The 10144-nt window shown below is 72.1% G+C and overlaps 2 protein-coding genes across 4 annotated transcripts; one reads left to right on the top strand and one right to left on the bottom strand.

Annotated features, from left to right (window-relative positions):
• Window positions 1-1383: 1383 nt before the first annotated feature.
• On the top strand, window positions 1384-5546 carry PRSS57 (serine protease 57). Its single transcript, XM_051842301.2, has 6 exons — window positions 1384-2025; window positions 2251-2404; window positions 2634-2778; window positions 3469-3732; window positions 4812-5021; window positions 5357-5546. The coding sequence occupies exons 1-6, from the start codon at window positions 1746-1748 to the stop codon at window positions 5408-5410; spliced, it is 1107 nt and encodes a 368-aa protein (XP_051698261.1). The 5' UTR covers window positions 1384-1745; the 3' UTR covers window positions 5411-5546.
• Window position 5547: 1 nt separating this feature from the next.
• Window positions 5548-9287, bottom strand: FSTL3 (follistatin like 3). 3 transcript variants are annotated; one of them, XM_051842302.2, is made up of 5 exons: window positions 9102-9284; window positions 8082-8288; window positions 7280-7495; window positions 6463-6690; window positions 5548-6379 (listed from the first exon to the last, which is right to left on the bottom strand). In XM_051842302.2, the coding sequence occupies exons 1-5, from the start codon at window positions 9193-9195 to the stop codon at window positions 6276-6278; spliced, it is 849 nt and encodes a 282-aa protein (XP_051698262.2). In that variant the 5' UTR covers window positions 9196-9284; the 3' UTR covers window positions 5548-6275. The 3 variants fall into 3 exon arrangements, with proteins under 3 accessions (XP_051698262.2, XP_051698264.2, XP_051698263.2); XM_051842304.2 differs by having other exon boundaries at window positions 6141-6379; window positions 8082-8267; window positions 9102-9287; XM_051842303.2 differs by having other exon boundaries at window positions 6141-6370; window positions 9102-9286.
• Window positions 9288-10144: the final 857 nt, after the last annotated feature.

The following is a 10144-nucleotide window of genomic DNA, read 5'->3' as shown; positions in this document are numbered from 1 at the left end:
CCAAAAGCAGGAGAAGCGGGGGAGCACGGGGGGCAAAGCTTTGTCCTGGCCCCAGCCCCAAATGTCCCCTCGCTCAGCATCTGGTGGGCACTGAGGTAGGAGCAACACCACAGGTGCAGCTCTAAATGACATCACCTGGCCACAGGGGGCTGTGGGGGCAGGGCAGGTGGACATCCTGTGCCCGGGCAGCCTCCTCACTGTTCACTTGCTCACCCACAGTGCCCTGAAGCACCCCACACTGTCCTGCGCCCTTGCTGGCCCCCTCCCTGGACCCCGGAAGCCGTGGCTTCCATGAGGTCCTCCCACCCAGGCTTCTGCCCACTACCCCAGTCCTGCCCAGCCCACCTGCACACCTGGCCAGCGCCCGGACATCCTCTGGACTCCTTGGACTCTGGCGAGGGGGCGAGGGGGACCCCTCTGAGCCCTGGGCTTCCCTGCTTGTGGGGGGTCTCAGGGACCCCCACCCCACCCGCCACAGCCTCCCTGGTCTCTCGGCCTCCTCTCCTTTTCGCTAGATCCTGCCCTTGCTCGTTCACCCTCCACGGCTCCCTGGTGCCCTTGGCCTGAATCTCAAGGCTGAGCGGAGCCAGGCAGCCTGCTGCCCCTCACCCACCCTGCCCACACCCACACAGTCCGCCTGTGCCCCGGTGCCCGCCCGGAGCCCCAGCCCTGTGCTGTCCCCCTGTGCTGGCTCAAGGCTGCTGCCCGGGACCCCTGACAGGTGGCTCCGTCTGTGTGTAAAGTCCTTCCTTCCCGGTGCTCCTGTGAACCCCACACTGGCAGGGGCTTCCTATCTTCCCTGGACACAGGCTGGTGCTGGGACAGTCAGATGCTCTGTCCCCCCCCCCCCGCCACAGTGCTGGCCCCGAAGGGAGGGTGGTGAGTGTGCCCACTGCACACCAAGGGCAGGAGGGCACACGGGTGAGCATGCCCAGTGCACAGCCAGTGCCCAGGTGAGCGTGCCCAGTGCACAGCCCGGCAGGTGGAAGCCCTCAGACGGTGCCCAGGGCCTCTGTGCTACCAGTGCCCACTGCACCTGCTGCCTTGTCGCCGGTCCCGAGAGCTCCTCGGGACAGAGTGAGGCCGGAGAGCTGTGGGAGCAGCTCCAGGGACCCCAGCTGTAGCCAAGCCCACTCCCCCTCCGCCGGTCCTGGGAGGACTGCGAGGCAGGAGGCACTCAGCTCCTCCTCGGGCCCTCGGTCCAGCAGCTCCGGGTTCCCGGCCATCTGTGTGCAGCTGCAGGCACAGCCCACTGGGCTTCGGGTCAGGCGAGGCCGTTGCTTGTTTCGCAACTGTGCACCAAAGGGCAGGAAGCACCTGGCCCCCGGCCCCTGACTTCGGCCGCGTCCCCCCACCCAGCCACCCAGGGACAGACAGCAAAGTGCACGGCTGCAGCTCCCACGCTGGGGGCATCTGGGTCTCTGTCTCGTGCTGCAAGTCCAGGGGCCGCTGGGGAGGGCGGGGACTGGGCCAGGCCAGGGGGCCCCACGTTCTCTAGGGTCCCTGGGGACGCAGCTGTGGCCGTGCAAACAGGGAGCTGTGAGCGGGCTCTGAGCGCTGGCTGCGGTGCCCGGGTCCTTTGTCCTCGGGAGCTGCCCCTTGGGGTTGGCCGCCCCAGAGCTGGGGAGGAGGGCGGTGGGCTTCCCACAGCTGGGGGAGTGCAGGAGCCGAGCTGCGGCCGCTCAGCTGGAGCCAGGCTCTGCGCCTGTGATCCGAGGGACAGGAAGCGGCTAGCCACGCAGTCAATGAGAGGCCCCGGCTCTGAGTGGCAGCCCTGGAGCCCCGCCCCAGGCTCTCAATTGCACGAGACCCTCACCAGGACCCAGCCAGCGTTTGCCGGAGCCACCCGCTGGGTGCTGGGCCCCCCACCCGCAGGCTGCAGGCTGGTTCCCCCTTTCCCGGCGCTGGGTTCTAGGGAGGCCACGGCCCAGAGGACTCTCCGGCTTGCCACAGCCATGGGGCCAGGGATGGCGCTCTGGGGACCCCCGCTGCTGACGGTGCTGACGCTGCTCGCAAGGCCCCCCAGTGAGGCCCCCGGGACCCCCACCAAGCCCCGCCTTGGAGCCCTGGGGAACCAGCCACGTGGGAGGGCCCAGCTGCTCAGGCCCAGGTTCCTGGGTCCAAGACCCCTCCCAGCACTGGTGGGGCTGCCCCGAGCCCCTCTGTCTCTGCCTTTCTCCCCCTGCGCCACATCCCTGGCCCCCACCCACTGCCACGGTCACCCCCATGGGCCCTTCCCTGCCCCCACAGGCTCCTGGGGGGCCCGGATCGTGGGGGGCCGCGAGGTGACCCCGCACTCCCGGCCCTTCATGGCTGCGGTGAGCTTCGAGGGCCAGCAGCACTGTGGGGGATTCCTGCTACGAGCCGGCTGGGTGGTCTCGGCAGCCCACTGCTTCCACGGCAGGTGAGCAAGCAGCGTCTCCCAGGCACCTGGGAGGGGGCGTCTGAGCCGGGCTGGACGAGCCGGGCCAGGAGAAGTCGGGAATGGGGGGGGGGGAGTATGAGCCGGAGGTGGCTGAGGCTCTGCGTCGGGATCCGGGCTCACATAGCAGCCCGGGACCTGACCCCCGGGCCAGCTCCCAGTGCCCGGGTCACCGGGTTGGGCTACAGCCGCATCGCTCGTCCGCCCGCAGAGACCCCCGCTCGGGCCTGGTGGTTCTGGGGGCCCACGCCCTGCACACCCCGGAGCCCACCCAGCAGGTGCTTGGCATCGCAGCCGCCTTTGGGCACCCAGAGTACCGGCCCTCCACGCACGCCAACGACATTTGCCTGCTGCGGGTGAGCGCGGCGGGGGGCAACTTCCGCTTTTCAACGTGGGGGGCGCCCCAGGAGGTGGGCGGGGACACGCTGAGGCGCTTGCCCCGCGTGGAGCACCCTGGGTGGGACAGTGGCTGCCCCGTGAATCAGGCTCTCCCCTGCCCGCGTGCGTGCGCCCGTGGGGGGCCCCACACCCCTCCTGCTCAGGGCATCACGCCCGCACCCGAGCCCGCTTCCTGGGCCTGCTTCCCAAACCCGCCGCCAGCCACAGCACCCGCAGAGCAGCGCACAGCGCTCGGGGGGGGGGGGGGGCCAAGGCAGCCCCGGGTCCCGGAACCTGCTGCTAGGGGTCGCCGGGTCCGCTGTGGGGAGACTGAGGGGGGTGATACCCAAGACCCCCGAGTGAGCCGGGAACCAGGCCCAAGCCATTCTCCCCGCGGCCAGGGCTGAGTGCCCCCCGTATCTCAGAAGCAGGGACGGCCGCGGGCAGAGGCCTCGGCCATGGGGAGACCAGCGGGTGTCTGGGAAAGGCCGGAGGTGGAGCCAAATAGGACGGGGCTGCGGGGGCCGGCGGCAGGGCATGGGGGGCAGCCACGGGAGGGCTGGGAGCAGGGAGGGAGGGGGGTTTGGGAGAGCCCCCAGGCCTGATGGGCAGGGGCGTAGGGCACGTGGGGGGCAGAGGCTCGCCCCACCCCCCTGCTCTCGCTGCAGCTGAACCGCTCTGCCGTCCTGGGCCCGGCCGTGGGGCTGCTGCGTCTGCCGCGCACGGGCGCCAGGCCCCCCGCGGCCGGGGTGCGGTGCCGGGTGGCCGGCTGGGGCTCCATATCCAGTTTCGAGGAGTCGCCGGCAGGGCTGATGGAGGCCGAGGTGCGTGTGCTGGGCCTGGACGCCTGCAACAGCTCCTGGAAGGGTCAGCTCGGCCCCACCATGCTCTGCACCCGCAGCGGCGACCGCCGGAGGCGTGGCTTCTGCACGGTGAGATGCCCTTGGCACCACAGCCGGCCCGAGCCAGCCGGAACCGGCCAGGCCTAGGGGGTGGGGGCTGAGTTCCGCGGGGCGCTGGAGGGTGGAGTAGGGGGAGGGGGCCCAGGGGCTGCCAGGCCAGGCTCAGCTGTGCAGGTCACCCACTGCACGACCTGCCCCAGACTTGTGTGTGGCACAGGCCGAGTCCAGGAGGGGGCAGTGGAGCCCCCCCCCCAGGAGGTTGGCCCACCCACGCCTGGAGCCTGTTCCTCGTCTGCACTACAGGCAGCTCGGGGTGGGGGGGCCTGGGAGGCTCAGAGCTGAACCCCGGGCCCAGTCCAGACTCCACTTTGGGCGTCTCAGCCCCAGGTCAGTGCCCTCTCCCTTGGCCTGGCTGTGTCCACCTGTGCAGCTGTCTGGCTGCTTCACAGGAAGGGGATGGAGGGGCGGTGGGGAGGAGGGGCGGTGGGGCCCGGCGTGCAGGAGGCCTCCCCACCAGGAGCCGGGGCTGGAAGGGGCCTTGCGAGGTGCGGGAGGCACACAGAAGCAGCCCTGGTCAGTGGTGCAGGCTGTGCACTGCAGAAAGCCCCCTAGACGTCACAATGCTCGTGGAAAAATGGAGAAAAAACACAACGTGTGTCGCCGCGAGCCCAGGCCTTGTTCCTCCACTCCTGGAGCCTTTAGGAGACGCCTCCGCTAGCATAAGTGGGGGTGTGTGTGTGTGCAGTAGCAGGTCCCCAGGGAGGGCAGGGCTGGCCTGGGAGGCCGGGTCCTGAGTGACTGTAGCTTTTGGGAGGGGGCTGGCACTGTGGCACAGCTGGCAGAACCACAGCCTAGAGCGTCCCGCTGTGCACCGGTCCCGGTCCCAGCTGCCCCAATTCGTACTTTGGAGGCAGCAGGTGATGGCCGAGCGCTTGGGACCCTGCACCCACAGGGGAGATCGGGGAGCCCCTGGCTGTCTGGGAAGTGAGCCAGCAGGTGACCTTGGAATGAGAGAGCCCCCTTCTCTAAAGGGCACCGGGAAGCCACGTGGGAGCTCCCTTGGGGCCGAGGTCTGCAGGCCTCTAACTCCTCCTTTCCCTCTGCCCTAGGGGGACTCCGGGGGACCCCTGGTATGCAGGAGCCGGGCCCACGGCCTGGTCTCTTTCTCAGGCCTCTGGTGTGGGGACCCCAAGACCCCAGACGTGTACACACAGGTGTCAGCCTTCGTGGCCTGGATCTGGGAGGTGGTTCAGCAGCCCGGCCCTGCACCCCGGCCCCCTGGGCCCCTAGGAGGAGCCGCCAAAGCCACGCCTCCACAGGTACAACAGTGGGCCTGGTCAGCCGGTGGGTGGGAGGCCAGGGCATCGACAGCCCGGCTGCCCCCACCCCACCCCTCGGTCCAGACTCCATCCTCCTCCCCCGCCCTAATGCTGGTGAACCAACCGCACTGCCATCCCCGTGGGGAAACTGAGGTGGGGACAGCTGGGACACCAGTGGGGGTCTCCCCGGCCCGGGGTGGGGGGCAGGGACTGGCCTTGGCCCTCACCTCTTAAGTCTGCTCAGAGCGGCTTGGGGCACCCAGTGGTAGGTAGCACATTTCTATTAATGTCACTTATTAATCGTATTGTTACCGGCGCACCCCTAACCCATCAAGGCCAAGCCTCCGTTTCTGGACCGCAAGCCACCCAGCGTCTTGGGGACTCCCTGAGCTATGCTGCCGCCCACCCCACCCGCAATGGCGTCTCCTTCCCTCCCCACCTCACCCAGGGTCTCAGCCTCCCCGGAGACCCTGCCCTGGCCGGCCCGCCCGCGAGAGGCAGTAAAGGGCGCTCCGGGAGCCCCCGCCGTGGTTTTCGGGTCTTTATTGCCTCGGCAGGGCAGGGCCCCGAGGGTCGGGGGCGGCTGCCAGGGGCGCGGGCGCTCCAGAGTAAGCACTTCTGGGGTGCGGGGGGTGACGGAGTCTTCCCGCGCCCCAGACTCGGGGCACCGGGTCGCTTCCCTGCGGGGTTCCCCGCCCCCTCCATCCGGCCTGAGCCTGTGGCCCCCCACGCAGGCTGCGGACGCTGAGCGGTGCCCGGGCGCGGCCGAGGGGCTGGGAGCAGCGGCGGGGGGTGCGGGGCCCTGTGCGCTGTGCAGCAAGCCCGGGGGCCACGCACGTCCGGCACGTCCTGCAGTCCGCACCCCCGCCCCGGCCCCGCCCGCTGCACACCCCGCGCTGAGTCCGAGGCTGCGCGGGGCGGCTGCGTGGCCCGGTCCAGGCCGCCCGCGCCCGCCCCCAGGCGGTCCAGAGGAAAGGGGCGGCCGCCGGAGCCTCCATCCCGTCCTGTTCTCGTCCCCACGTCCTGGGCTAGACCCCTCCTCGCCTCGTGTTCCGGGCCCCAGGTCCCCGCGGGTGCGCGGGCGGGCGGGCGGGGCGGCGACGACGGAGAGATTTATCCCCAGAGGGGCGGGACCGGCGTCTCCCGGGCCCGTGCTCCGCGCGCCAGGACTCGTCCCCGCCTTCCTTCCGCGACGGCGGGACCTCCGGGGTCCCCGTGCCCGGAACACGGACTCCGCGAGGCAGCGAGTCGGGCTCACACCGCGTTCTCCTCCGGCTCCGGCTCCGGCTCCGGCTCCGGCTCCTCCTCGGACTCGGCGCCCGGAGGCTCGCGTGCGGGTCCTGCGGGTCCTGCGGGTCCTGCGGGGCGGGGCGACGGCACGTGAGCGCGGGCCGCGCGGCTGCAGAGCCCCCGGGGCTGGGCCTGGCTCGCGCGCCCGCACCTGTGCAGCTGCCCGGGTGGCGCACGCCGATGGAGCGGCCCAGGAAGCAGGTGGCCTGGCGCAAGTGACACGAGGACACGTAGGTGACGTTGTCGTTGCCACACAGCTCCTGGCCGGGGCTGGAGGGCGCGGGGCAGGGCGCCGCCCGGCAAACCACGCAGTGCGCGCTGCCCGTCTGGTCCACCACGCAGGACTGTGGCCGCGGGCACACCACGTGCGCGCAGGACTCTGCAGGCGGCGCGCGGGCTGGTCAGGGCGGAGCGGTGCACCCCGCCGGGTTCCATCCGCACCCTCCTGACACAACACACAAGCCCCGCCCCCGCAGCCCAGGGCCATCTACCCCCCCCCCGAACGCGCCACCCCGCACGGCCCAGAAGCCCCGCCCCCGCACTCCAGGGCCACCTACCTCCCGAACGCCCCGCCCCGCACGGGCCACAAGCCCCGCCCCTGCACTCCAGGGCCATCCACCTCCCAAACGCCCCACCTAGTCCACAAGCCCCGCCTCTGCACCCCAGGGCAACCCCCTCCCGAACGCCCCGCCCCGCACGGACCACAAGCCCCGCCCCTGCACAGTCCCTGACCTTTCTCTCAACCTCTCGCCCCTCGGGAGCCCCAGATCTCCCAGATCCCAGGCCTCCTCTTCCTCGTTCCCGACCTCTCTTGAGTCCGATCCAGTGACAGAATACAGATGCGCTGGACTGGACTCCGCGCACCGCCCACTGCAGTCCCCGCCCCCAGCCCCGCCCCCACATCCTGCTGCCGCGGACACGCAGGTCCTTGGCTCCGCCCCAGCCCGCCCCGCCCCGCCCCCACGTACTGCGGCAGCGGCCCCGGTACATGACGCGCAGGTCCGGGTGGCCGCGGCAGCGCGTGGCGCGCAGCTCGCACTCGTCGCGGTAGGTGGCGCCGTCCGAGCCGCAGACCTGCAGGCGCGCCGGGAGCCCCGCGCAGTCGGGCGCGCACTCGCAACGCGGGCGGCCCCCCAGCATGCGGCACGCCTTGCCCGGGCCGCATTCCACGCCGTCGCACGAGTCTGCGGAGACAGGAGGCCGGGCGCGGCCAGGTTCGCGGGACGCGGAGCCCCCGCAGCCCACCGCAGCGAGGCCGGGGAGCCCGCGCCCGTACCGCGCCGACCCGGGCTGCCCTGCTCGCGGCCGTTTCACCGACGGGGAAGCCGAGGCCGCGCAGCGGGGGCCCCGTGTGAGGAGCGGGGCTGGGGCAGGACACGCGCCCGGAGGGCACGCGGGCCGCCCCAGCGCGCTTCCCACTGCAGCCGAGCGGAACGGGGCCACCTGCGGCGGGGTCTGCGGGGTCCACCCGGCCGGGGTCCATCGCCCCAGTCAAGCCGCGGCCTCTGCGGGTGCTGCCTGCCGGACCGTGGCCAGCTGGCCGGCCCCAGGCCTCCCCGCCGCAGGGCTGCGCGTCCTCCAGACGGCGCCTGGTCAGCTGCTGAGTGCCCAGCACAGACCCACGAATCCGGGCCCGGGCCCTGGAGAGGGGCAGAAGGGCAGACCCACGGGAAAAGCCACCTCCCAGGGTGCCTCCACCAGGTGCGGCAGGTGCAGAGGGGCCCGCGTCCGCCCCGCCGGCTCCCGTGGGGCCCCGGGCCGGGCGCTCACCTCTGCAGGGGAGGCAGTGGACCAGCCCCAGGAAGCCCAGGAGGCTGATCTTGTTTCCGGGGTGGGTGAGGTTGGACCAGGCGGTGTCGATGCTGCCCGAGGCACAGCAGTCCGCCTGGCTCACGTCGGTCCTCAGCACCAGGCTGCACGTGTCCTCCCCGCCCTGCTGGAGCCAGCACACACCTCCTGCAGGCGGGGCGGCCGTGGCTGCGGGGACGTGCTCGGTGGGTGACTGCGCAGGTGTCCCCCTCCCCACACCCCTTCTCTCGGCCCTCCCCGCCCCGCCATCCCAGGAGGCCTGGGGCTGGCACCCTGCCCAGCACGGCGAGCGCCAGGCGCTGGGCAAGCCAGGGTCAGCGGGCAGGGGCCGCGTCTCCCGCCTCTGCCCTCTGTCTAGACAGCGCCCGGGGGCACGTGGAGCCCCTCCCGGCAGCCCCCCCTCGCCTGGCCCGCCTCTTACTCACTGCAACTTGGGAACATTCCCCTAGCATGAGCTCACTGTCTCCCCGGGGACGCGGCCTTCGGGGAGGGGGCGCGGCCGGCCCTCAGCTTCCTCACCGTGCGCGGGGGCGGGGACAGCTGCAGCCCCCCGACCCCACGCGCCTGTCTGGGACCCGGCGCCCATCCTGTGCGAGGGGAAACTGAGGCCGGGGGTGGGGTGTCGCTGGCTCTGCGTCCGCGGGCGCTCAGGTCAGTGCCCAGCCCCCGGCCCCCGCGTGGCTGCCTGCCCCTCCTCCCCCCATCAGGGCATCAGGACCCGCCTGGGGCCGCCCAGGCTTTCGGCCCAGCTCTGCCACCTCTGGGCTCTGCTAGCGTTTCCCCATCTGGGACACGTGGATGAGAAGCCCGCCCACAACACGGGGCTGTCGTGTGGGCTCAGTCGTGGTCATAGCCCCCGCTGACCCCCCCGACCCTGCTTCAGCCCCAAGCCTTCCAGGGCTCAGCACCCCCCAGCCCGGCAGCCCCACGTGGGTGGCCCGCCCCCGCCCGCCGCCCGCTGCTTCCGGCAGCCCCACTCACCGGGCGCGGGGTCCCCCGAGCCCACGAAGCCCGCAGCCCAGGCCAGGGCACCCCAGGACAGCGGCCACAGTGGCCCCGGCGCCCCGGGACGCATGGCGGAGCCGAGACGGTCGCGGGCGACGGGGAGGGCGGCGGCACCGACTTCCCAGAGCGCAGGGGGCCGGCGCTGCCTATAAAGGACCCGCTGGCCGGGCCGGGGCGGGGCCGGGTGGGGCGGGGCCCGCGAGTGGCGGGCGTGAGGCTGTGTCCGCGGGGGTGGCAGCCCTGGGGGGCCGGGGTCAGGGGGCCCCTGAGGTGTCCCGGTGGCTGTAGGCTCAGGGGTCTGACAGCCACTCTGAGGGGGCAGCCATGGCCGCTGGTGGGGCCCACAGGTGCCCTGGGTCCCGCTGAGTCCCCACAGCTGGTGCGGCCGCTGCCCTGCTGCAGGCTGGAGCCGGCGCACGGCTGGGTGGGGGGCAGGCGGTTGGGGGGCTTGGCTGTTCTGCCGGGCCCCCTCCCCTCCCCCCAGCCCAGCCCCTGCAAGCCAGGAGGTGCTTCTCAGGGCTCAGGGCTGCAGGGCCTGCGGGGTCTAGGGCTGGTGGGGCGCCTTCCCGTTGCAGGCTGAGCTCTGGCTTCCAAGGAGGAGCTGGACAGGTGGGTGTGGGGGTGCTGGGTGCCATGGCAACCAAGGCAGACCCTGGCCACCCTCACTCAGCTCAGGGCTTGCAGGGGCCACTGAGAGCCGAGCGCCAACAAATTAACCTGGAGCAAGGAGGGGCGCAGGGGGCGGGGGCACCTCTGATCCCATGTCCCTGCCTCCCAGGACGGCCGAGGCCGCGCCACACCCCTTCCTGGCCAGCGCAGGACAGCGGCCGTCTTGGCCTGGCCTTGGCCCCCGGCAGTCCTCGGGGAGTCTGTCCAGCCCGGGACGGGGCAGGGTGTCCCCACCGTGGGTGTCCGGGGCTGGATGGTGACCTTGGCCAAGGCCTGACCCTGCCGTGACCATGCTGCCGTGGCCTGGGCTGTGCAGATAAAAGGGTCATTGTCTGGCTGGCGTGGGTTCG

This window comes from Oryctolagus cuniculus, chromosome 16 (assembly GCF_964237555.1).
Source record: "Oryctolagus cuniculus chromosome 16, mOryCun1.1, whole genome shotgun sequence".
In the NCBI taxonomy this organism is placed as follows: Eukaryota; Metazoa; Chordata; class Mammalia; order Lagomorpha; family Leporidae; genus Oryctolagus; species Oryctolagus cuniculus.
The sequence above is the reverse complement of the archived record's forward strand: the minus strand, read 5'-3'. Positions and strand labels throughout refer to the sequence as shown.